This window comes from Cephus cinctus, unplaced genomic scaffold (assembly GCF_000341935.2).
Source record: "Cephus cinctus unplaced genomic scaffold, Ccin1 Ccin1_scaffold0515, whole genome shotgun sequence".
Taxonomy (NCBI): Eukaryota; Metazoa; Arthropoda; class Insecta; order Hymenoptera; family Cephidae; genus Cephus; species Cephus cinctus.
This window is the reverse complement of record NW_014333179.1, coordinates 121,324-145,398: the sequence shown is the minus strand read 5'-3', so window position 1 is coordinate 145,398 and position 24,075 is coordinate 121,324. Positions and strand designations below refer to the sequence as shown.

At 38.7% G+C, this 24,075-nt stretch overlaps 4 protein-coding genes, 2 long non-coding RNA genes and 3 other non-coding genes across 11 annotated transcripts; 4 read left to right on the top strand and 5 right to left on the bottom strand.

Moving 5' to 3' along the window:
- Positions 1 to 845: 845 nt before the first annotated feature.
- Trnal-caa lies at positions 846 to 963 on the bottom strand. The gene is made up of 2 exons: positions 926 to 963; positions 846 to 890 (listed from the first exon to the last, which is right to left on the bottom strand). It is a non-coding gene; the product is annotated as a tRNA-Leu (tRNA).
- Positions 964 to 2,476: 1,513 nt separating this feature from the next.
- On the bottom strand, positions 2,477 to 2,549 carry Trnav-cac. The gene has a single exon. It is a non-coding gene; the product is annotated as a tRNA-Val (tRNA).
- A 369-nt stretch (positions 2,550 to 2,918) lies between these two features.
- On the top strand, positions 2,919 to 2,990 carry Trnae-uuc. Its single transcript has one exon. It is a non-coding gene; the product is annotated as a tRNA-Glu (tRNA).
- A 610-nt stretch (positions 2,991 to 3,600) lies between these two features.
- On the bottom strand, positions 3,601 to 5,458 carry LOC112494446. The gene is made up of 4 exons (XR_003059866.1): positions 5,435 to 5,458; positions 5,227 to 5,357; positions 4,260 to 4,367; positions 3,601 to 3,937 (listed from the first exon to the last, which is right to left on the bottom strand). It is a non-coding gene; the product is annotated as an uncharacterized LOC112494446 (long non-coding RNA).
- Positions 5,459 to 7,072: 1,614 nt separating this feature from the next.
- Positions 7,073 to 8,392, top strand: LOC107268330 (syntaxin-18). Its single transcript, XM_015741007.2, has 2 exons — positions 7,073 to 7,235; positions 7,315 to 8,392. The coding sequence occupies exon 2, from the start codon at positions 7,368 to 7,370 to the stop codon at positions 8,355 to 8,357; it is 990 nt and encodes a 329-aa protein (XP_015596493.1). The 5' UTR covers positions 7,073 to 7,235; positions 7,315 to 7,367; the 3' UTR covers positions 8,358 to 8,392.
- Positions 8,393 to 8,474: 82 nt separating this feature from the next.
- Positions 8,475 to 15,017, bottom strand: LOC107268328 (titin homolog). Of its 2 annotated transcripts, none has more exons than XM_025085627.1 (4): positions 14,882 to 15,017; positions 9,574 to 13,409; positions 9,279 to 9,492; positions 8,475 to 9,194 (listed from the first exon to the last, which is right to left on the bottom strand). In XM_025085627.1, the coding sequence occupies exons 2-4, from the start codon at positions 13,384 to 13,386 to the stop codon at positions 9,007 to 9,009; spliced, it is 4,215 nt and encodes a 1,404-aa protein (XP_024941395.1). In that variant the 5' UTR covers positions 13,387 to 13,409; positions 14,882 to 15,017; the 3' UTR covers positions 8,475 to 9,006. The 2 variants fall into 2 exon arrangements, with proteins under 2 accessions (XP_024941395.1, XP_015596488.1); XM_015741002.2 differs by lacking the exon at positions 14,882 to 15,017 and adding an exon at positions 13,976 to 14,317.
- LOC107268329 (ubiquitin-like protein 7) lies at positions 14,603 to 16,132 on the top strand. Its single transcript, XM_015741006.2, has 4 exons — positions 14,603 to 14,824; positions 14,884 to 15,089; positions 15,179 to 15,315; positions 15,382 to 16,132. The coding sequence occupies exons 1-4, from the start codon at positions 14,686 to 14,688 to the stop codon at positions 16,025 to 16,027; spliced, it is 1,128 nt and encodes a 375-aa protein (XP_015596492.1). The 5' UTR covers positions 14,603 to 14,685; the 3' UTR covers positions 16,028 to 16,132.
- Positions 16,133 to 16,489: 357 nt separating this feature from the next.
- Positions 16,490 to 24,012, top strand: LOC107268325 (bumetanide-sensitive sodium-(potassium)-chloride cotransporter). 2 transcript variants are annotated; one of them, XM_025085637.1, is made up of 16 exons: positions 16,490 to 17,029; positions 17,281 to 17,553; positions 18,609 to 18,768; positions 18,840 to 18,947; positions 19,021 to 19,212; positions 19,279 to 19,595; positions 19,675 to 20,209; positions 20,302 to 20,423; positions 20,491 to 20,626; positions 20,706 to 20,917; positions 20,990 to 21,231; positions 21,308 to 21,456; positions 21,540 to 21,867; positions 21,954 to 22,108; positions 22,185 to 22,293; positions 22,372 to 24,012. In XM_025085637.1, exons 2-16 carry the CDS (start codon positions 17,284 to 17,286, stop codon positions 22,505 to 22,507), a joined length of 3,171 nt encoding a protein of 1,056 aa, XP_024941405.1. In that variant the 5' UTR covers positions 16,490 to 17,029; positions 17,281 to 17,283; the 3' UTR covers positions 22,508 to 24,012. The 2 variants fall into 2 exon arrangements, with proteins under 2 accessions (XP_024941405.1, XP_024941406.1); XM_025085638.1 differs by lacking the exon at positions 16,490 to 17,029 and having other exon boundaries at positions 17,284 to 17,553; positions 18,852 to 18,947; positions 22,372 to 22,507.
- On the bottom strand, positions 21,755 to 22,433 carry LOC107268327. The gene is made up of 3 exons (XR_001537810.2): positions 22,327 to 22,433; positions 22,172 to 22,258; positions 21,755 to 22,099 (listed from the first exon to the last, which is right to left on the bottom strand). It is a non-coding gene; the product is annotated as an uncharacterized LOC107268327 (long non-coding RNA).
- Positions 24,013 to 24,075: the final 63 nt, after the last annotated feature.

Here is a 24,075-nt window from a genome sequence, read left to right as displayed (position 1 = left end):
TGTAAAATTGAATAACAATGAAATGCAACAGATAAACCTGAATGCTATGAATAACTATTAAACGTTACGTAACATTCGTCATGGAACTTAAAACATATTTACGATTATATAAGATAAACGCCCGTATTATGGACCGTTTAAAAAAATCTCTCGTTACGACCGTGTTAATTTATAAGAATAAGAATTTACGAATCCACCTAGAAGTGGCTATGCTAATGCACTGTGTCATTTTACGAAAACTGATCAGTCTCCTTTAAAAGGGTAAGAAACTTGGCAGAAAAAAAAATGGTCAATTTGACAAGACGTCGCCAGAATATCAGCCGAATAATTGGGATGCCTCAGGGTTCTACTGACGGACTGGTTAAATCAGCATAACTTTTCCACTCGGTATCTAATAAGACTCATTATGTAGAGTGGCCTGGTGCAAAGGTGCAATTCACGAATCGCGTACGTCGCACGAAGGAACAATAATTATATTGGAATCGACGTATGACACTATAATTTTCAATACCCAAGAAGAAGCCTTATTACGTTTCTTCTTTAATCACGTCGGTGATTTTCATGTCACTGCTCAACACTTCATATATGTATTTTGCATCATAAAACTTATCCAGGTCTGTCATTTAGGACCAATACCATGGCATTGTATTGATTAATAGGTTTTCGTATTTTCTGAAACAGAAAAAAAATATATTGTTATACAACTGTACCTCGGCTGGAATTGAACCTGCGATCTATGAGTTGTCAGTATGTTTATAGGCACTGATATGATTTTAGTTTTTTTTTTCTATAATACAAAAGAGTATGAAGACTTTGCATTTTGAGAATAAAATTTTAAAAACATTTGTCAGAAGTGGGATTCGAACCCACGCCCTCAGAGAGGACCAGAACGCCCATAACTCAGCATATGCTGAGAAGGTTATACCTTGAGTCTGGCGCCTTAGACCGCTCGGCCATCCTGACATGTTGTGGTTTCAAGATAAGTGGGCATATTTGACTGCAATGAGTACAAGAGACATTTATAATTTTGATAGACTTGCAAAGGAATATTGGTGGCTCCATGGTGATGCTAAACACATGGATGAGTTAAGACACAGAGCAAGATTAAAAATTGATAGGCAATTACATCGGCATGTGTAAAGAGATGAATACTGAACACATTAATATAAATTTAAGTAAGTTAACTGAAGTGCCTTAGGCTTTTTATAGAACATGTAAATATGTATATAGATTTATATTATAGAACCCATCCTTCTTTTCATAAACCTCCTTCACAGGCTCAATCCCTTAATTTTAACTAATTACATAGTTTACTGTAACTATGGTTTTTTTTTATTACATTTATTTTTACCATAGTTCAACCCTCTTAGTGCCGGGCGAAAAACAGGTGCATATGCGAGAATAACCGGCCAAATTTCACAATTTTACTAGGGTATGGGAATTTGCTCATATAAACCAAACGAGAAGCAGTATTTACATGATTAAAAAATCAGTATACTAAGGATGAAATAGAGAACAAAATAATGACGCTAGTTTTTCTCTACTCATTTAAAATTACATAAATAACAAAGGTATAAATGTTAAATAAAAAAGTAAAAGTTGAGTTCTCTCTTACAAAACGTATTTGCACATACAAAAAGTCATCTTTTCGTCAGAATTTTATATGGAGCAACTATTATGAAGTATATACGATAAGGGCCCAACCACGCAGCGGTTTACGCCGCAGACCGGATGTCGCCTGGGCGGTGATCATCGGTGTTTATGTTAAATTTCGGTACCTCCAAGCGAAAGGAAAAAGTCGTCGTCCACAAAAAGTTAAGACGAAGAACTATTTTTTTAATCCTTTCGAATGAAATTAGATCATTTATAAAGTATTACAAATTTATTTTGAGATAGAGCTCTTCCGCAATGCGAATAGTAAAGCGACACAAGGCGCGGGCCGATATATCGGCTCTGGCACTTCTCGCCAGTGCAGCAAGAGCCGATAAATCGGTCTCCGGCACTAAAAGGGTTAAATATAAAAAAGATAGTATAAATACCAAAGACTATAACGGTGATAAAAATTTAAAATAATAATAAAGGAATTTTGGCGAGACGTATCACAAATGATGACATACCAAAAAATATATAATTATAGATTAAGTTATTCTAAGGCAAATTATTACTTGAGTATGTAGATCGATAAGAATGAAAATAAACCACCTTTCTAAAACCAAAAAACCAAAAACATCTTGTGGCGATTTATGTATTACTGTTATTTGAATGTTAGTACTGGATAAAAATAAATGGTAAATAAAATGTTAAATGAATAAAAGCAAAGTGCATTAAACAGAATACATACAGGGATAAAATAAGAATTAAAAGAGTGGAAAAGCATGAAATTGCTTAACAATTGAACAAAATAATATTAACTAGGAAATACAACAATTTATACTTATTTATGGATTCTACTAGGGTAATTTCAAAATGCAAAACATGTTTCCGCCCGGGATCGAACCGGGGACCTTGTGCGTGTGAAGCACACGTGATAACCACTACACTACGGAAACATTGAAACTTCGGTTTGGAGTTCCTCTTTACAGACTGCTTAATATAATATAATAATATAATTATTGTTCTTCCGTTGTGTGATAAATTCTTAAAATAAATCATCACTTAATGTTAATACTCTCGATAAAAAATGCCTAAATTACCGTTATGCTGTCTACTATTAGTTATATTCTAAAATCATTAATATTTCTCAGTTTTAAGTGTCTGAGTATCAATATTCGCATCCTAGTGTCCTGTTCTCTCATAAACTTTGATATATCTGACATTATAGAAGTTCAAGATAAATATTCAAACAAATAATAAAGAAATTAATGACTCTTATGATCTAATGCTTTAAATGGAAAATGAGAAAGGAACATATCATAATCTCCCGTATGGTCTAGTGGCTAGGATACCTGGCTTTCACCCAGGAGGCTCGGGTTCGATTCCCGGTACGGGAATTACTTTTTGCACTTCTAAGCAACGAAAACTGCCAACTAAAGCCTCAATGATTTTCATCAATTTCTACCAGCCAAGCTAAAGTATGTGCAAAGTCCAAAAATCCTTAGGCTTCTTCTCTTTCACAATCATTTTTCATTAAAATTTGTTCATGTACTTCCGGCGGCACCTCTACTTCCAGGAACATGATGCATCATAAGAAAAAGAATAAAGAACCGCTATTCAAGAGATGCACTTTCTCAAATCGATTGAATTGTAAATCGCAAGAATGCTGAATCGGTCTACTTTCCTGTCGCGGGAACGTGCTCACTTGGAATTTGAAATGCACCTAAACTATTCGCATTCTTAAAGCTGACTCTTCTTTGAGAATCCAAGGTATCACTAGAAATTCTTATTCCTTATAAAAATTATCTGTCTATCGACCATTCATGTATTTTCTCATCATTCTCTCACAATACGGTTCACATGTATGATAAGAGAATTAAATCCCAGATTGGAATGATAAAACCATAAGGATTAATGTGCCATGGCGATTACAATATTCTAAAATTACATATTATATCACTCGTATACCTATAGTATAAAAGGAATGACGTTTCAAATAATCCCGGGTTAAATGAGTCCAAGATAAAAAGTAAATGCTCACCGACCTTAAGGAAGACGAGTGCAAATGGCTCGTACGTCAATTTTACTGAAGGCATAGCAATTATTTCGGCGACGATGCGTAACGTAATAACGATTATTACGCGGCATCCGATTAAAGGGACATAAGGGCGTCGTGAAGTGGGGACGCTCGGCGTCGTCATTGGAATTTTAAGTTGATTCCTTGAGATCTCTTTTGGATCCTCCTCTTCTCACCTCCATCATTTTTTACAATCCTATGTATATTCTTTGCATACAGATGGTTTCATATTCCAATGCTTGCACGTTTCTCTAGGACTGTTTTGACCTGCAAAATTAAATTATACCAAATATATTAGTAAGAAAGAAATCTAAAACAAATCCAAAATCGACAATATAAATATTCACATGCTGAATCTGGATAGAAATAACTTTTCCAAAACTTTACAAATCAACAGTAATAGTTTTATATTAACACCAGTAATGTGAAATAAGAATTATTTGAAGCAAAGTAATAGTAATGAATCAATCATTTGTATCTCACTATACAAAACTCTCATAAAGTTCAATACAGCCTTATCGTACACAAACAGTACAGCTCAAATTAGACTGAACGAAACAATTTTCTGGTGGTACGATAAGAACCTTACCTTATACATTACAATTGATGAAATATAATGCAAATAGTTGCCATTGCGCATGTAAATAATCAGTTTCAAGTAATCTTGACCATAAAGAAACCCTCATTCTGTAAACTTCTGCAGACGAAAATTAAATCATATGAAAAACCCCTGTATATGCTTACATTTCTAAAACAAAAAAGAAGGTTTAGTGCTCCCAAGGGCTACAGCGTATTGCAATATTCATACCAGGCAATTAGTTTTACAAGAATTTTCTAGAATCCTATTAAAATCACATATAATATATTCTAGGTTTATAATGAACGTGGTAAAAAAAAATTACTAGGATATCTGGCTTTGACTCAGGACGCTTGAGTTTGAATCCTAATATGAAAATTCCTTTTGCGCTTCTAAGCTAGGAAAATTTATAACTAAAACCTCAATAAGCAGCATCAACTTCTAACAGCTACGCCTAAGTTCTTACAAAGTCCAGAAAAAAAAATATATATAGGTGCTAATGACATTAATGGAAATATTTTTCATACAGTGAGTCAGCATCGCAACCGTACTACGCAGTACACGATACTCCATGGGGCCCTTTTATTGGGGCCCTACTTATACCTGTCTCGTAATGCAGACGGTTGAAAATAATTTGCAAAGGCGCGACAAATCGGCAGCGTTAAATCGCTTCATAAATTCACATAAAGATCGTCGCGACGCTCTGGCATCGCGCAAGAATAATAAATAACATATTAAAGCCGTGAGATTCGTATCTCTCTTATATTAATCCCCTAGCGAATGTAACTAATTGGCTACGCGATCAAGCGGTTTTACATAACAGCCCTTAGAGTTACTTCCTTCTCAATTTTTATCTTCCCCCTGATTCTCGTTAATCTTATCTGACTGACTCTCATTAATCTTATCTCACATTCCAAACTAGGATGAATTTCACTGAACTAAATTTTTGAAAAAAAAAAAAAAAAAAGATTTATCTCACCAGTTATTATCTCTTCAGTTTTAATAGATTGTCATTATACTGCCTCTGTTTCACACCAGAACCAGACTGTCGCTTTACTTTTACAATAAATTGTCCAGCAGCCACTGCATCTTAGAGTTTTAATGGATTCTCTGGAGAAGAAGAAACGATGGAGTAGAGACATTAATGAACAATATAATGGGCCTTGCGAGCGACGGTAAATCTTCACCTTGTATAAGAAACTTTAAAGTGCCGACTGGATGCTGTGCCGCTTGGAAACACCTGAAAATACATGGTCTGTTATAAAACGAATATACACCATAATGATGCTTTGTTTGATAACAAAATAGAATATGAAACTATTAGGCATATAGAAAAAAAAGTACACTAGTACTTTGTATAATATGATGAGTTGGTTGTTAATTATTTGTACTAGCGTGGTGATCGTTAAATTAAAAGTTTAGTGAGCAATCAGTAGTACTCCGTGCAAGAAGAAAAAAAAAAGTGGGGGCCGACAAAAATTTATGTGTCAGCCGATAATGATTGGTCCCTTGAGAGTCGTGTCGTGGGGGAACCCCCTCTACTTAATGGCCCGAATTATCCAAGACCCTTCTCTTGTGGTCAGGTCCAATCCGAATCCTCGTGAAGTTCCTCTCTTGGGTCCGGACAACTTTTCGCATGGTCCTCAACCTCCTTCTTATTTACTCTTAATTTCTTGGCGGTCCCATCAGGATGTGGCCAGTAACGACTCACTCCTCTGGGCCCAGAGAAGTGGTCTCTCGCACTTATTACACCTTATGAATGGTTTTTTTTATACCGGCAGCCCTTAGCGTCACGTTAGGCGAATATTTTGTAGCCGTTTTGCGCTATATGATAAGAACGACAGTTATGGCTTTGGGACTTGGCGCCAATTACGGGGCCTCACGTACGTCTCTGCTTGATTTCTCTGGTACAAATCCTTACACTCGTCATCGTGCCACTTTCCCAATCTTAGTTTCAAATCGCCCAACTATTTTCCACGCTACGATAGACGCCGATTGTTGGGACCCACTATGCTTCGATGTGTATAATTCAATGGCAAGATTCTCGGACCTAATTGAGCTGATCGGATCGGTACGATCCGGGGCCCGTTAGTCTGCTCGGAACGCGTGAAAATGCCGATCCAGATTTAACAAACCACCCTCGCAACAACTGAATACCGTTTCATTCCTTTTCATAAATTTATACGAAAGTATATAAAATTTGCACACGAATAACTGATAAGGTTATACACGCAAACCATGAGGCCATTTTCTAGCTTTGATTCATAGGACAATCATACTTGAAGTAATCGTATATTGAGTACGAAGTATTTGAAAATGCTTAGAGTAAAAATTATCTTACGAGATTCTTTTCTTCGGATCAAGCTTTTATTGGTAAGTTCCTGTCGTGGGGTGGATAGGGGGACTCAAGGGGGATTTCTCTTTGTTGTGCCATGCTTTTAAACGTAGCTGTAATCTTTCCTTCCTTCCTGTAACGATTTCTTCTTTCTCTTCTTCCTCTTTCTCCTCTCTACACAAAAATGGCTTAATTCTTCTTTAGCAATTGAAAATACTATGTATGTAACTGCACTCAAAGTTATTCAACTTCTTGATTTCTTTGCGGGCTTCTTCCTACCTCTTTTTTACGAAGAGGATGACCCAATGGTGACTGTGATCCGTAGACTTGTTAGATGGCAATACTGCTTACAGACCATCCTAGTGGATCAAGATTCAGTTATCGACAATCAAATAATCCTACGGCTGGTACAGAGTATTTCTTATTTATCGAACTTTTCTCGTTTCTCTTATACAGCATCCTTTCGGACAGAGCTATCTGTAGTCGCTGCGGGCAAACTGGATGATGTCACTGGATGTCACGTAGTGGAAAGTGGCGATTGGATTTTTGTGATTTTATCCAACTTTGTCAACGGCGTCAACAATTAAGATTAACGTCTAGAAATGATTTTCTAGGAATACTGCAAGAGCTCTTTATCGAATTATATCTTTGAAGTATATGCAGTATTTATATTAAGTGTGATCTTCACTCAAATGTGTTACTGATATTTGTGGATCCGAATGTCACTTACAGGTTAAAAGAGATCCTGCTGGATTTTCATATATTGGGCAAGTGAAATTACTAAAATGGATATAAGTGCCTTCTTCAAGGCTAGTGTGAAGACTGTTCGTTTAAGGAACAAGGAGCTGGGTGCTGGTAATGAAATCAAGATTTTATCTAATAGAAAGCGGGAACGCTCTGCCTTTTTTTCAAAGGCTCATGATGTAGTTACTCAGATTACAAAGCTACGGGAATTCCTTTTGGAGAATCGGAGAGCTTATCTCAATTTTAATGATCTTTTGTCTAACAAACCACGCATGCTGGATACTGATCGTGATCAGATTGATGCTGGTGCGCAAAAGATCATGACTATCTGTTCGCAACTTATCAAAGAACTTAAAAGAGAGATAGCTGGTTCTGAAGTCTCACGGCAGAACATGGAGCATCGTGAAATTGTTCTTCTGTTAATCGAAGAGTATTTGAAGAGTGTATGTAAAATTTATTCTGAGCAGAAGGCTATTCGTGTTAAGCGAGCTGTAGAAACAAGAAAAATGGCTAAACTCGAGCCAGATCCAAAACATACCCTAGAAGTGCCACAGACACCTTTAAGTAAATCCTTGTTAGCTGGTATTAATGATTCTTCAAACGAAGATAGTAAGGATAATATCGGTGGATCTGATGAATCGAGTCCTATGAAAATCCAGGAAATAAATGGTGATGTCAATACCTTGATGTACGAAGAGGAATTGTCACCAGAGGATATACAGATGTTTGAATCAGAGAATGAGCAACTATACAACGAATTGAATACATTGACAGAGGAGGTGAAACAGATTCAGAGTAAAGTTGTACACATAGCCGAGCTTCAAGAGATCTTCACTGAAAAGGTTTTGGATCAAGACAAAGATCTGGATAGACTCATGACAACAGTTGTTGGATCTACTGAAAATGTACGCGAAGCTAATGAACAGATTCGACAAGCTATTCAAAGGAATGCTGGACTTCGTGTTTGGATTCTTTTTTTCCTTCTGGTTATGTCATTCTCTTTATTATTTCTTGATTGGTATAATGCCTGAAGTGTTGAATAGTGAAAATGAACTTTGCCAATTAAGCATCAATACTTTGTTACTTCTCTTCGTTTTGTACGAACTCAGGACAGGTGTTAAGTAAGGTATAGAACACAACTAGAAGAATTGCCAAAATATGTCAATATATTTTATCGCCAGAAAAAACTGTACATAGTATTTACTATTTATATAATAAAAATGAAACTACATATATATGCACATGCACTGTACCTTGTATACATATAAATATGTATAGATAAAGGTATAATCATCATTACGTAAAACGACTCATCTCGTTTTACGTAAAGTGAAATTCCCACATAAATTTAAACCTTTTTTCTCAATTGATGACCGTCAAGTTGATGTCAATTTTGATTCTTTTTCCTTTAGTTGATAACACAGTTAGTGTCATAACAAACAAGAAAAAAGAATACTTACTCTCTTGCATAGAAACAAATTAAAACATTGATTAATGACATCTGTCATTCATGAAAGTATCAAACATTTCAGTCGGTCTAGTTCATTAAAATCTTTTTAGTTGGTCGGTCGCAACAATTGCGAATCACACATATTTAAACACTGTAGAAAATGAGGATAGAAAAGAGAAGAAAATAGTAAACAAGAAGGATCTTAGAAAATTAATCACGATACAAATCCTTTAAGATCGAACGTATGTGTACTTGAAACTTGGAAGCGTATCACAAGGGCAAATGTTACCTTCCACAAGACATTGTACGACCCAGGTCGTCGAGACCAAAGGAATTTCCCAATTATTAGCTTTCTCTACGACCCAGGATGGACATCTATTATTGGTAACGACGACAGTGGCACCCTCGAAGTTTTGTGCTGGATAAAAATAAATAAAAGGAAATATAAATATACTAAAATATTTCCAATGTCTATTTAAGATCTTATTCTTTGTAAAGGTACCTGGATCGTCCACGTGTATCACCTTGGCACCAGCATTTTCGCAGATCCTGCCCCAGAATACTTGGAAGAGCTTCTCGTGACGTAAGATTGGAATTACGATAACAGCGTGGTTAAATGGTTTCGTTTTGCGAGGTTGAAACATGTCGACATAGGATCTCTTGCCAAGACTCCATCCGGCTGGCAGAATATTTTCATCAGGATTAAGCATTTTGTTCTAGAAAAGATGGATGATGTTATTTCAATTACAAATTATTGACAATTATCAATACTATTAAGAGATAGATGATATATATACCTGTTGACAACAGCGTATAATCCAATTGTGATTATAAGCAGGAATACCAAGTGATAGGCACTCTATACTCTTCGCTGTCAGGTTTGGTATGTTTGTTATGAGTTTAATCTTCTTATAATCATCTCGAGGAACTTGTTCAAGATCATCATAGACGCGTCCACCACCAGCAATAATCTGTTTCTTTAATCTATCCCTGACAAAGGGAGTCTTTATCCACTCCTCTTCGTTCTCTGTTCCTGGTTCTGATTCTGATGATAAATTTGGCTCCTCGACTTCAGTTCTGTATCTGTCTATAGTCTGAACGGAGGCGCAGGTTAATACAAAGGAGACCCCTTTGAATATATTAGAATTAGGAATAGGACCAAGCATTGCGATCATCTCCTTATCCTCGGTATTTTTTTTACTCCTAGGTTTTCCCTTTACTCTATTTTGTGGGCCCTTAGTCACTTGTTCGTATGGAGTTCCAATAATTTCTGGTTCCACTCCGTGGATGGTCTTTGTGTCCTGAATATCCTTATCCTCAATTGCAGAAGAATTTGAGTCACTTGTCTTTTCTGTTTCATTTTCTACTTTCGCTAGCAACCTAGTGGCTACTCCAGAAACGGAGGGTTCTGGCATGTCCTCTGTTTTGACGCTAACACCACCTGTGCCACGTCTGGATTTTGGTGTGGAGGGTAGAGCAACGCCAATCCTCTTAGAACGTCGTTTACCATCGACGATATTGTCCAGGGTGACTTGACTCAAGCGTTGTGGTGTCGATGGCAAACTCTTTGTCTGTGAGTTCACTTCCTCTCTAAGAACTTGAGCCTGATCAGCTGTCAAGAAGATGTCCTTTACTTGAACACGTAGTTTCTCACCTTCATCGGTCTCAACAGTGTAATAGGTCACTTGATCCTCAACTTCGGAGTCGACAATAATGCCACACGATCCGTAACCGCTTTCCTTATTAATAGCGTAGACGGAAAGACCTTCGTTCAGAGTTTTTGGTACAGGAATAACAAAATCCTCTATAAGTAGTTTAGTTTTACCATCGTGGAAATGCACCTTAAGCTTGACCTTGGTCTTACTAATCACGGTGCCAGGGTAGTAATTGTTGTCCGACCACTTGGCGAAGACTTCCTTACCGATGAGATCATCACTAGGTACATTTTGGGGTGTTGAACTTCTTAGAGTCTCGACGCTGATGCCCCCTTGCTTGACTGGCGTCGAGGAATTCGTCATAGTCTTTGCAGAAGGCGCCACAACGGTGTCAGAACTACTCTTAACGGCATCCTGCAATGCTACATTAGAATTTGGCTTTGGCGATGCTTTTGCTAGAACATTAGAACGGGATAATTTACTACCCTTGCTCCGAGTCGTCCTCTTAGTTACTCTTACACTTCCTTTTTTCGTGCTCTTAGGGGTACTTATTTGTGGCTTCTCTATCTCATCTTGGTGCTCTATATCTGGTGTAGAAGAGTGTATCGTCTTGAGGGAATCCTCAGAGCGTTCTACAGTCCCATTGTGAAGTTCTACTCCATGAAGTTCAGCATTTACCAAACGTAAAGTGTTCACCAGGATAGCCTTGCTATTTTTCCATTCGCCTACGAGCCGGTCAAATTGTTCATCACTTGAAGTTTTCTCATCGCTTGAAACATTTTGCTGACATTCGTGATTTGGTTTTTTAGCATGTTTTGCTGGTCCCCTTGGTAGCATAAAGTGCGCATTGTCCTTCTGTATGAGTTTCGCAGCCAGTGAAGCTGCACTGGATACAGAACTCGAAGAACTTACTGTCGATGCCATAGACAGTCTGGATGGATGAAGTTTGTAGGGTTGACAATTGCTATTCACAGATCCTGGAGATGTATCCTTGTTATCGTTGCCAGATATGTCAGCTAAGCATGCAGACTGATCACTATTCCTTCTTCGAGTGACAAATGAATCCATTACGGCATCACAATTTGCACTTACTACTTCCTTACTGACAAGCTCTTTGGTATTTTCATCGACATGTAAAAGGCATTTTAACCTCATGTAGATACCGAATTCTTTTTCCACAGGGAATGTTTTTAATGCACCTGACACTTCTTGAGACTTTGTTAAGTCATCGGCAAGAGAGACTTCACCCTCACTGTCAGTAATATTGGCACTAATACTCAGTAATTCTGGATGGTCAGTTGTTTTTCCTGAAAATGTTGACAGCCCACTTAGCTTTAATTTTTTTATTGGACTCTGGCTAAAAGATTTGATTATAGGTACGTTACTATCATCTCTAGATTCCTCAAGTATTATATCAGATTTGACACTCTCTGTACAATCAGTATCCTGTTTGGCAGAGCCGCTGCTGCCATTGGTCAGTCGATATTCTCCTGAATTTGAATTAACCGAGCTTATATCAGTTGTCAACTCCTTTGTTGCTGATGTTCCTATAGATTTGTAACTCAAGTCACTACTACTTTTACTATCGTAACAACTCTTATACACTGTGTCATCTGTGATTTTGTTAATAGGTACTCCTTTCTCTACAGATTGCACTCCCAATTCCTCTTGAGATGAGTCCAATACAATTTTCTCACCATCTTCATCGATTTCTACAAGTTCTGCTGACCGTACCTTCTGATCTTGGTTAATTGACTTTCGGTCGAAAATTACTTCAATGCTCATACGTGATTTATTCGATTTGCCAGGTGGCGCTGGTGTTTCTTCCATTTGTATTTTTGATTCCTCCTTTTCATCTGCTTCATCCACTTCCATGGATTCTGCCAAATTTCTTACATGCGATTCGGACGTTTTTGTATTTTCCGGCGTTTTATTCAACTCTTTCCTTTTGGTTTCTGCAAGATTATCCTTACAGGGGCTTTTTGGTTTTTCAGGAGTAGACAATATAGACTTCTCAGAGGATACCTGAGGTTTTATACTATTATCAGGTTCATCTGGAGTTGCCTTGTTTGATTTATTTTCAGTAACAGCAGATCCATTAGTTTCTTTTGGACATATTTGCTCTTCTTTTGTTTCTTTCTTCTCATCCTGTACACTTTTTTCATCCAAAGGAAGAGTGTCATCCGAATTGGTCTTTTGCTCAATAAGAATTTTCTGGGTGTCTTGTACAACCTCCACAGAAGCATCCTGACTGTTTTCCAATATTAACCTAAGGTCATCTTGCGTTTCTTGTGATTCTGCGATTATAGCACTATCATCGTTCTCAGACTGAGTCTGACTGACAGGTTGTAATGCTTGTGTGTCTTCTAGGATAACTGAATCACCAGGTATACTTTTCTCTTTGTTCACTGACACGTCAGAATCCTTGTCAATGGATTCTTTTTTATCCAAGATTAAAGGATCATCTTCATGCTGAATCTTTGCTATTTTTCTTTTTGGTTCATCATCCAATTCTGCCTTCCTCTTATGTGGCGTACTTCTAACAGTAATCAAAGATTCTTTTCTAGTTGGCGAACTAGTATGAGGAGGTGTACCCTGAACAACTTCGTCTTCATCGCTAGAAACATTTTTCTTGGCATGTGAGTAATCTTTATCAACTATACTCTTCTCCAATTCCAGTGAAATATTCTCCATAACCTTGTCAATAACATCATCCTTATCATCCTTTAAGACTGGTACAGCTTTAAAACTTTTAGAGTCAACTTCAGGGTTTTCCTCTATCGAGTCCTCAGCCCCCTCATCGATCAAACAAAAATCTTGGCTTTCGTTAAGTGACTCATTTACTACCTCACTGGGTTGATTCTGCAACTGAGTAGGATCCTGCGTCTCAGTACCTTCATAGTAGGTATCTTGTGTATCTGATGTTAGATCCGGTTTCTTTCCTGTATCTGCCATTCTCTATATAGTTTCAGCCACTCCTGGAAGAAAAGAACAAGAGAACATACAATTATACATAATTCACTAACTAAACCTCTCTTATAAAAACGGAGAAGGTTAAGGAAAGTTCGTACGTCTTTTGGAAAACGACTACAATCAAATTGAGATAGCATTCACTAAGAAGACAGATTGCTGCAACAGAGATAAGCGAAAAGTAAAACGTGATTTCTCCTATGTCCTGAATGCTTAATTCAAGCAGTAAAAGAACTCTATCACTAATTGTAAGGGCGAGAAGGAAATTACACAGCAGAAAAAAAAGAAGAAAAAAGAATCACGAAAAAAAAACGCGTAGAATGATTATATGATGATCTGTTCCACATTATTAGATCATAATTAATATATATAACTCAACTATTGTGACACAGCACAAATAACAAAACTGAGTATTAGAGTTAAAAAAAAAGTGAATAACTAAGCTGTACCGGCGCATCGCTACCTGATCCAACGTAAGAGGAGTCAATGTTCAAGGCGGGAACGCAAGCCGGCATTAGAAATTACAATTACTAATCTAATCAGTTAATTATCTAAAATCTAAAAAGAGACTCACCGCTAATTGTCAAGTATATAACAGTCTTCGCCTTCCTCAACGAACAGATTCGTCCCGGGTCTAAAATATTTCATTTGCCACCGGCAACGATTTCGCCCGCAACTCAACACAAGGCAAATATCCGTTTAATCAGGAAAATATCGCCTTTGTTTCCACGTTTACCGCTACAATGCACTTCTGTATTATCACTTTCTTGTGGTATAAATTGGTATAAATGTTTATACGGGGCAAAATATTCAGCAGAAAGAGTGAGAAACACTATCAAACTTTAATGAATGTTTTTGGAAAACACTCATTGCCTACGAGCAATGGCTCACTGCGTACTAGCATCATAGAAAATGAAATCGCCATTGAAACTCTGCTGAACTCTGCCGTGATTCATATAATAGCAACGCTATCTCGCGGCGTTTTATATTAATAGAATAAAAGTAGCGGAAAGTTAGTGATTAGATATGAAATAATAGAAATTTTTACTCCTCTAATTACTGCAACAGTTTATTGATAAAGTATTCAATAATACGCCGTTGCAGTGATAATCTTTTAATTATATTTAATTGGTGTTTGGGTGGTTCTTTAGTTTTATACGTATTCAGACTGCAGCGCCCTCATTTCCCCACTTCTGATGGACATTGACAGCTCTGTTGACAGTATTGTTTTGGCAGTTTTTTGATTGACTGTCAGTGAGGTCTGATTATCTGGGATTATTCGTTATGGATTTATTACTTGGAGTACGTTTAACTCCTCAGAGTTTTAGTACAATTAAACTTAAGGGAGTTAATTCGAAATCTAAAGTAGAACAACTCAAACTGGATACTGCTGAACGTATTAACCTGCCTAAAGATACTCTTGGTACGATGACAAAGCAAGATTTTATTGAAGATCATTGATTAATGTTTTGTTACTTACAGAGCTTGTTTACTGTGGTTGCATTTTGGAAGATGATGTTACACTGGAATCTGCTGGTCTAAAGGATGGTGCCACTGTGCATGTACTTAAAAAAAAGGATCCAGAAATTCCAGTTCCTGCCAAATCCATATCCGAGAGCAATATTGTACAGCTGGCAACAGCGTTTCGATCATTTAATGAAAATCCTGCTCATCGTGGTGCATTGCATGTAATTAGTCATCCATATTTGTTTGGAAATTTCTTTTTATATATTACTTCAATATTATAGTATGCAATTGTGTCTTTTCACACATGTAGCGTTTGAGTAAACGTCCTGAGGTAATTGAAAATATTATTTCCTCGTGTCGGGGACTGAGCGAAGACTCTGTAGCTATTGCTGTACTTCAAGATCCAGACCTGATGGCTCATTTCACAGACTCAGGCACAGTACGCAGGTGTGTAAATATTCAACTTTTTACAAAAACTGAAATGTATCATTCTCTTTATATGTTAACATGCAGAATTGCAGAACTACATCCAGTCCTTGTTGAGGCTGCTCGACATCTAGCTAGTGCAGTACATGAGGAAGTACATAACAATGCAGTATCAGGTAACAATGCATTAACATCAAGTACCCAACACACTGCATACTCGTACAGCCTGGATAATTTGAGCGATGACGAAGAAATGGCCGGTGATTCATCTCAGTCATCAGATTCTGCTCAAACCTCGAACCTGATCAGAGCAAATCGTTCAAACTCAGGAATCACAACGGCGCAGCTTGCTGCAGCACTCTCAAGAGCTGGTGCTCGTGCATTTCCCATTTCCGGTTCTTCCTCATCAACATCCGCTGCCAGTTCCAACTCCGCCCTCATAACCACAGAAATGTTTACCCAAGCAATGCAACAGGCCTTCGCATCCGCACAAGTGGCGGCAACACCGTCACCGGCCACAACTAGTCCTCCGTTGGCGTCTACCATGACACAGGAATTACCGCCAGTACTGCCACCACTTTTACTGCAACATGCTGACCTTCAGCGACAGCTTAGTCAGATGCACGAGATCGGCCTCCACGATGATGCTGTTAACGTTCAAGCATTACAATTTACAAACGGAGACGTGCAAGCTGCAATCGATTTAGTTTTTACTGGATTCAGCGACAGCTGATTTGTTTTCGTTATCCTTAATCATAAAATAACAAGGAGAGCAGGAAAGGAATGATATTAAAAAGGAAGAAAAGAGTGGAATCAATAAAAATCTATTTCCATCTAGCATAATTCTCCTTTGTTAATCTCCCGAAACATTCCACGAATGTTCATCATCGATTCATAAGAAAAACCAGTAGAAAAAAATACTACCATCAATTTCCATCATACTGAATTTCACCCCTCGCAGATGAATCATTGCTGTATGGATCCCCACCTTACCCCACTAGTATATAATGACCAAGAGCCCTTACTTGTTTAACGGCATCGACTAACGTCTATAGGAAATCAAACAGGAGTAGAAGGGTGAATATAGAACACCAACTGCGCATGCGTGGCGTGAGCCAGACGAATGCAACAGGATCCTGAAAGAGAAAAAGGACAACATCAAATACCCCCATCAAGAGAACTAAAATACGTAGGCTTTTCGTACAAGACCTCCTGGCGTTACTAAAGCGTCCATATACAACGTCTCTCATGCGCCCATATATATCTACATAAGGAAGACTACATACGAGGGGTTGATGCGAAGCAACCTAGGTCTCGGGTATTCGCGAGACATAGGTGCGAGCCAGTTTTTCCGCGACATGTGACCCTGGCACGCGTGTTCTGTTCATTTACTATTTCTCTCCTCTCCTCTCTTCTCGTTCTCTTCATCCTACGAGGCTTCTCGTCGCCTCGACATCACCATTCACGCCCGCGACGCTCGTCGATGCAGCGATGCATCTTTGCGTTCTCATATTTCAAAGACTCCAATACTAACGTGAATGAACCTCGAATTTTTAAAATCATTGTGAAATATACAATACACAAAATCGTATTCTAGAATCAATAATAGATCGGTCTGTAAAAACAAAGCCGTGTCACATTTGTGCAAGTGGTCCACGTGTCTGGTGTCCTGACAGGGGTGAAAAGTTTGTGTTACTTTTAAGGACAAGAGGAAACCGGCCTGTTTGACATATTTGTACGTATTAACTTTGCAAGGGATAGGTTGATTAGTAATTTCATAAGTCCACTCGATTAAGGACATACCGTTCGAGCTCTAATTGAGTACGGGCGTTGTAAACAAGAATAATTTGATAATTGCCAGCCCACACGGTGCCCATATTAACTAATTGATGTACTCTACATAAGGCAGAGAATACTAGCTTCGCCTTCGTTAATTATAAAACAAGAAAAGGAATTGTATATCTTTTTAGTCGTTTATACTTCCAGAAGATGATGCTTCACGAGAACGGGAAGAACAAGGACGTCGAGGCTGTGGATGTCGAGTTGAAACCAGTCAGACGCACCAGGTTCCATGTGAATCGGGTAGACAGTCTCGAAGGTCGAGCGAGCCTCCTCGGGGAACAAGAGACTCGGAAATCCCTCAGGAACATGACGAGGGAAGCTTTACCAAGACTTGATAACTACAGGAACGTTTTGAGCATTCAAGCTGCTCATCGGCCCACTCTCGATGAACTTCACGAGTCTACGCTTCTTAACAAGGTGCAATAATGATTTTAAGCTTTGCATTCTTTTCGAATATCTCTACGAAGTGACTCATGCGACAAGTCCTGTATTATGGCGCCCCCAACGGATCGATACAACCGTGAAAAATCGGTTGTAAACTGTTTGATCGTCAGTTGTGCCATATTAAAAATGTGAAATTTATATAAACCGAAAATTAACTAAAACTGTGTAGTATTAATGTGCAAAAAGTCTGATTACTCAGACTTTATTAAGCAACTAATTATCAATCGAGGTTTGACCATCGTAGTATTATACACTCAACACTTATATTTTACAGTTACATCTCGTACTATTTTCGATTTATTGAAATGCATTTGGGTCACTAATTAATCGTTGAGTTATACGCTTTTAGAACTAATTCTAAAATTTCAGTTCGTTCGGCATCTCCAATTCTCCCACCACATTCCTGGAGAAACATATATACACTGGCATCACTCCTATATTCCGCCTAATACTTCTCTAGGCCGCAGCTCGGTCAAGTTAAAATAGTCAGGGGCATTCATGTAAGCTCGAAATAATTAAATGACGAGGATGACAAATCTCTTATCCGACTACTGGTAATAGCAAGTAATGGCGAGCAATGAGAAGATTGAGTTTATCGAATATAATCTGATGGTGACATTCTACGTGAAATTAAAAACCTACGCGAGCTGTCACAAGATTTAACCTATAACTAACACACAGTAGATTATTCTACTTAATTCCCTATGGTTTAGATAATATCGTAAGGTTGAACAAAACCTGACCCCTGACCTGAGACCTATCCACGGAGTGTCAGGGACAGGCACGTACATATGGTAGCGCGTCCGAGAGCCTATTATTACGTAAATTGTTAGTCTTCATTGGTCGCTTGGCGACCCTTCTCTGCCAGTTGATTCACCTCGACATAGTGATAAGCGCCTAACTCTAAATCTCCATTTACCCATCGCAGCTGGTTAAACGAGATGCTAGGAGAACCTGACGGATTTGAGATATGAGATGTCTTATGTGACCTATGCCTATAGCTCATACTATTAAACGTTTATGTCCAGGGTTCAGGCTCTCACAGCCTCCCTCAGAGTATCTCGAAGCAACCTACCACTGGGATAAAATTTGGATGGATTCAGGGTGTCCTTATGAGATGCCTACTCAATATCTGGGGCGTGATGCTATTCCTGAGACTCTCCTGGGTCGTAGCTCAAGCTGGCGTAGGTAAGTTTATCACCCTGAAATTGATTGTCTATGATTAATCACGTTGATTGGTAGTCTTTGAATCTATGGAGGAATTATCTCAGGAGAAGCCGTACTCTTGATACTGACGACAACGGTTGTCACGACGATAACGTCCTTGTCGATGTCGGCTATCAGTACAAACGGACTTATAAAAGGAGGTAATTCTTAAATTATACTCCAGCTTCTTTATGGTGATTTATTGATATTCCTGGAGCAATCACGCAATCGCAGGTGGTACCTACTACATGATCTCCAGATCACTTGGACCAGAGTTTGGTGGATCTATTGGATTGATCTTCTCACTTGCAAATGCCGTTGCTTGCGCTATGTACGTTGTGGGATTCTGCGAGAGTATGGTTGACTGCCTGCATTCAAATGGGTTATGTATTACAAATTGTGGCAATACGGATATCCGGATAATAGGTAAGAGAATCTTGATCTTAGTTAATTAAGCGCACGAATGTTCTATATTAAGAAAATTTCTTACAGGATGCGTGACCATCGTTTTACTCCTGATGATTGTCATGGTGGGCATGGAATGGGAAGCTAAGGCTCAATTTGGGCTCCTGGTGATCCTCTTGGTAGCAATTGGAGATTTTATCGTGGGGAGCTTCCTGGGACCTAAGAACGACGAGGAGAGAGCCAAGGGTTTCATTGGCTACAATGCTGCACTCTTTCGGGAAAATTTTTATCCGGATTACAGGCTTAAGGAGGGTGTTGAACATAATTTCTTTTCCGTCCTGGCCATCTTCTTCCCAGCCGCTACTGGTATCCTGGCTGGTGCTAATATATCTGGAGATTTAAAGGTGATCTACTGTTTCCAATCAGTCGATATTAAAACAAATCAACAACGGAATTTAATCCAGGTCAATTTATTTGTATCAGGATCCCCAAACAGCCATACCCAAGGGGACACTTTTGGCTATACTGGTTACTACTTTGACTTATATCCTGATGGCGTTCATGGTGGGCGCCAGCGTCCTTCGCGACGCTTCTGGGAATCTTCAGGATTTACAAAATCTATTTAACGACTCACGAATCTTCCAGTCTGTCGCTGATATCCGTAATTATACCATACTCCAGGAAAATGATACTCATGTTTCCTGGAACCATACTGAACGAGCTTGGAGTATATATGGTACCGATTTTAACTGCTCGAGAAACTGCACCCACGGTAGCCACAACAATTTCCAGGTTATCGAACTCGTGTCTGCCTTTGGGCCATTGATCTATGCTGGATGCTTTGCTGCCACCCTGTCCAGTGCATTGGCCTCTCTAGTTTCAGCCCCTAAAGTCTTCCAGGCTCTTTGTCTGGATGAACTTTATCCTGGGATTAGGTGGTTCAGTGGAGAGAGGGGAAAGGAACCAATCAGAGGATACCTTCTGACCTTTGTCATCGTCGTTGGTTTCATCCTAATGGGTACATTATATCCATGAAGCGCTTTCCATTATACTTTCTCATTTACTTTTTCACTCTTTCTTCATCCACATCTTTTATTCCTTTTTTTATAGCCAAGCTAAACGCCATAGCACCACTAATTTCCAATTTTTTCTTGGCTGCCTATACTCTGGTGAATTTTAGTACATTTCACGCATCGTTAGTGAAGCCTATCGGATGGCGACCTACCTTCAAAGTATGTATGAACTCATCCAATAAAGATCTTTTGAATCCAGTAATTAATTTTTTTATTGTTTTTCTAGTACTATAACATGTGGCTCAGTCTTGCCGGTGCCATTCTCTGTGTGGCTGTCATGTTTCTGATCTCCTGGTGGACTGCGCTGATCACACTCTCTACTGTACTCGCACTGTACCTCGTAGTCTCCTACAGAAAACCCGGTAAAAATAATATTAACAATGATCAAATCGTTCTAGCTTTTTGGCATAACAGCGTTAAACGCGAAAATTTTGCTTTCAGATGTCAACTGGGGTTCTACTACGCAAGCTCAGACTTATAACAATGCCTTGACAGCTGTTCAACAGCTCGATAAGGTTGAGGAACACGTGAAAAACTACAGACCTCAACTCCTGGTATTGAGCGGTTCACCAAGTGCCAGATCATCCCTGATCGATTTCGCTCATCACATCACAAAGAATCAAAGTCTTCTTATTTGTGGTCACATTGTTGAGGTGAATGATCTTAACGTGTCATCCGTAAAGAACGATTGGGCACAATGCTAACGCATCTTTTTTTAAACCCAGACACCATTGTCTAATAAGAGCCGCTCCAGCATGATCGTCAAATCTACAGCATGGTTCCGCACGAACAAGATCAAGGCTTTCTACTCGGTTATCGACGGAACCAGTTTCCAAAACGGTGCAACGTCCTTACTTCAGACTTCCGGTTTTGGTAAATTAAGGCCCAACATTCTGCTCATGGGCTACAAGCAAGACTGGGTGTCCTGTCCCTTAGAGAAATTAAATATGTACTTTAATGTGATGCAGTAAGTGATTAGCATTATTGTTAGGTACAATTGGAAGTTTTTCAAAAATTCATTTCTTTCATTTTCACATTGACAGCAAGGCTCTGGATATGCACATAGCAGTTGCTCTATTGCGTGTCAGTGAAGGACTGGATTACGGTGTTGCGATGGGGGAAGCTGAAGATCAACGTAAAATATCTGCATCGGCCCTTCCGGCGAATCAAAGCTTTTCGCAGCTTAGTCAAGGTAACGTGTAGTCTAAGAAATAAAAGTAAATAAATGGCTGTGGGAATAAGACTGAGGATGATAATTGAAAACAATATCTTCAGCGAGCAGCGCCTCTGACATCTCAATGCCTGGCAGCCCAGAGCCCCGACGCTGGAGGGAAGTGAATGACTGTCCTAATCCACCTACGGAAGAACGTCGTGAGCATAAGCAAAATATTGTAGCCATTTCTAAAGACATCCTGAACGCTATGACAAAATTTCAAAAGAATCAGAAAAAGGGCACGATAGACGTCTGGTGGTTGTACGACGACGGTGGTCTCACATTGCTATTACCGTATATCATCAGCACGAGACGTAATTGGTCCAGTAGTCGATTACGAGTCTTTGCACTAGCCAATAGGAATTCAGAGCTCGAATACGAACAACGAAGGTATTTGTACTGCTAAACTCTACACCACTTGTACGTATTATCATCGCCTTACTTGCTTAGATTAATTTAAATTTTTATTTTGGCAGTATGGCAAGTCTTCTGTCCAAATTTCGAATTGATTACTCCGCCCTGAAGGTCATCCCAGACGTATCAAAACCCGCCCAGTCTACGACAAAGAGCTTCTTCGACTTGCTCATAGCAGATTTTCAGCAGCCACTAGATCCGAACAATCCTGAGGATGGTAAGAAGAATATTTTCTTTACTAATTGTGTGTTTTGAGTGAACAGTAACAACGTTAACGTACATTACTCTTCCAGTTCCTGTCAAAGAGTCAGAACTGATTGCCATGAAGGAAAAGACAAACAGACATCTTCGACTGCGGGAGCTTCTCCTAGAAAATTCAACGGATGCGAATCTCATTGTCATGTAAGTAATCGATTCTAAAAATAGATAAAGTACCATCATAATGTTCCTTGATCACTCAAACATCCCTCCTCGTTACAGGACGTTGCCGATGCCTAGGAAGGGTGCTGTCTCGGCGCCGCTTTACATGGCATGGCTAGAAGTTCTAACAAGGGACATGCCACCGTTTCTCCTCGTGAGAGGCAATCACACGTCCGTTCTGACGTTTTACTCTTAAAGTTCATTTACTCTCTTAAAGAATAGGAAGTTTCAAGTAATCTATTAAAAATATAACTTTTTTCTCTCGCCAACTACTCTCTGCTATCCGTCATCGTTTAAGAGATGTGAAATTAAGTGTAATTCATTCGTGATTATCGATGACCCAAGTACCGCTGGGCTAGGTAGTACCAGGATTTGCCAACCGAGTGACCCAGATCTTCGACAAGTACCGCTACCCGGGCCATTTCGAATCTTATTTCTATGCACTACGTAGCACTGTCAGAGACCATATATAATAATCGTGATACAATCTAATCTTACAAACACGCCTAATTCAAATCGTATTTAATTTTGTAATGTATAGAAGAGTATGCTCTATTCATCACTTCCATTATTTACTTAAGACAATTATTATATACAGTCGGTACATGAGTTCAATGTATTTCTTTTGACAGTTCCCAAACAATGCATACCTTAGCAAATCGTACAATGCAGACCATAAGATCACGCAATGCAACTGGCTAAAGTTTGGATTGTTTATGAACTGTCATCAAAACACATTGAATTCGTGGACGGTCTATAAGTCTCTGTAGTTTATACTTATGTATGTCTTGGGTCCCTTTGAAGCAATACCTGTCGTTCCGTACCTTTCCCTTAATTCTTCTACGACCAAGAATGACTGAAAACAACCGAGAGTCTAGGGATGGAAAAATTATTATGGTGGCCAGATTAACACGCCCCTCTGGTATCAGTTGCAGCATCCACATGAGTAAACATATTTATATTCCTGCGTCTGGCGTTGCGACGCTTCACGATGACGCTTGGCGTCGTGTCTGTTTCATACTCGTTGGGAGACATTTATGTCCTGAGTTATTGTGTTGTAATCTTTAAGCGGCTGACGTTAATCATTTCTCCTGAGAATCAATTAATGATTAGAATCATTCGAACATGACGGTATATCAGTCTGTAACAAAAAATGTGTATTCGTTTCTTCATTGTTATTCATTGAATTTTTCGCTGTGAATAATTTCTTAGGATACTTTCTCAAGACACCCGAGTCTCCTGTTACGGATAGGGAGTTGCAAGGAATTGCCATGAGTTGCAACCCGTCTCTGTGTATTAAAGTTTCACTCGAATCACCCAGCGACCGTTGTTACGTGTACGTCTAACTCAATAACAACGCGTAATCCGATTGTTGCATAAGATTGAACGGCTCCTCAGTGGTCTTTCTAATCAGAAAAATACAAAATAACGTCCAGGCATCTTATTAAAAAAAAAGATTTATAGATATATTTTAAAAAAGTGGCACGATATTTCAAAGTATCATAAGATCAAAAGTGGTTGCGCAGAGTAAAAGCGCAAAGCTTCTATAAATATGTGAAAGACTATAATTACATTTCCCCAGTGAAATTAAATATTCATATAAAACCTATCCCTGTCCTTCAAGTAAATATCGGATGGCCCAGTTGCAAAGATTAAGAGATTTGAAAAGTTATGAAAATAAATTGATGCCTTATAATTGTAGCTCGGACAATAATGAATCATGTTTAAAATTAATAATCGGCAATCGCCAGAGAAACAGAAAGA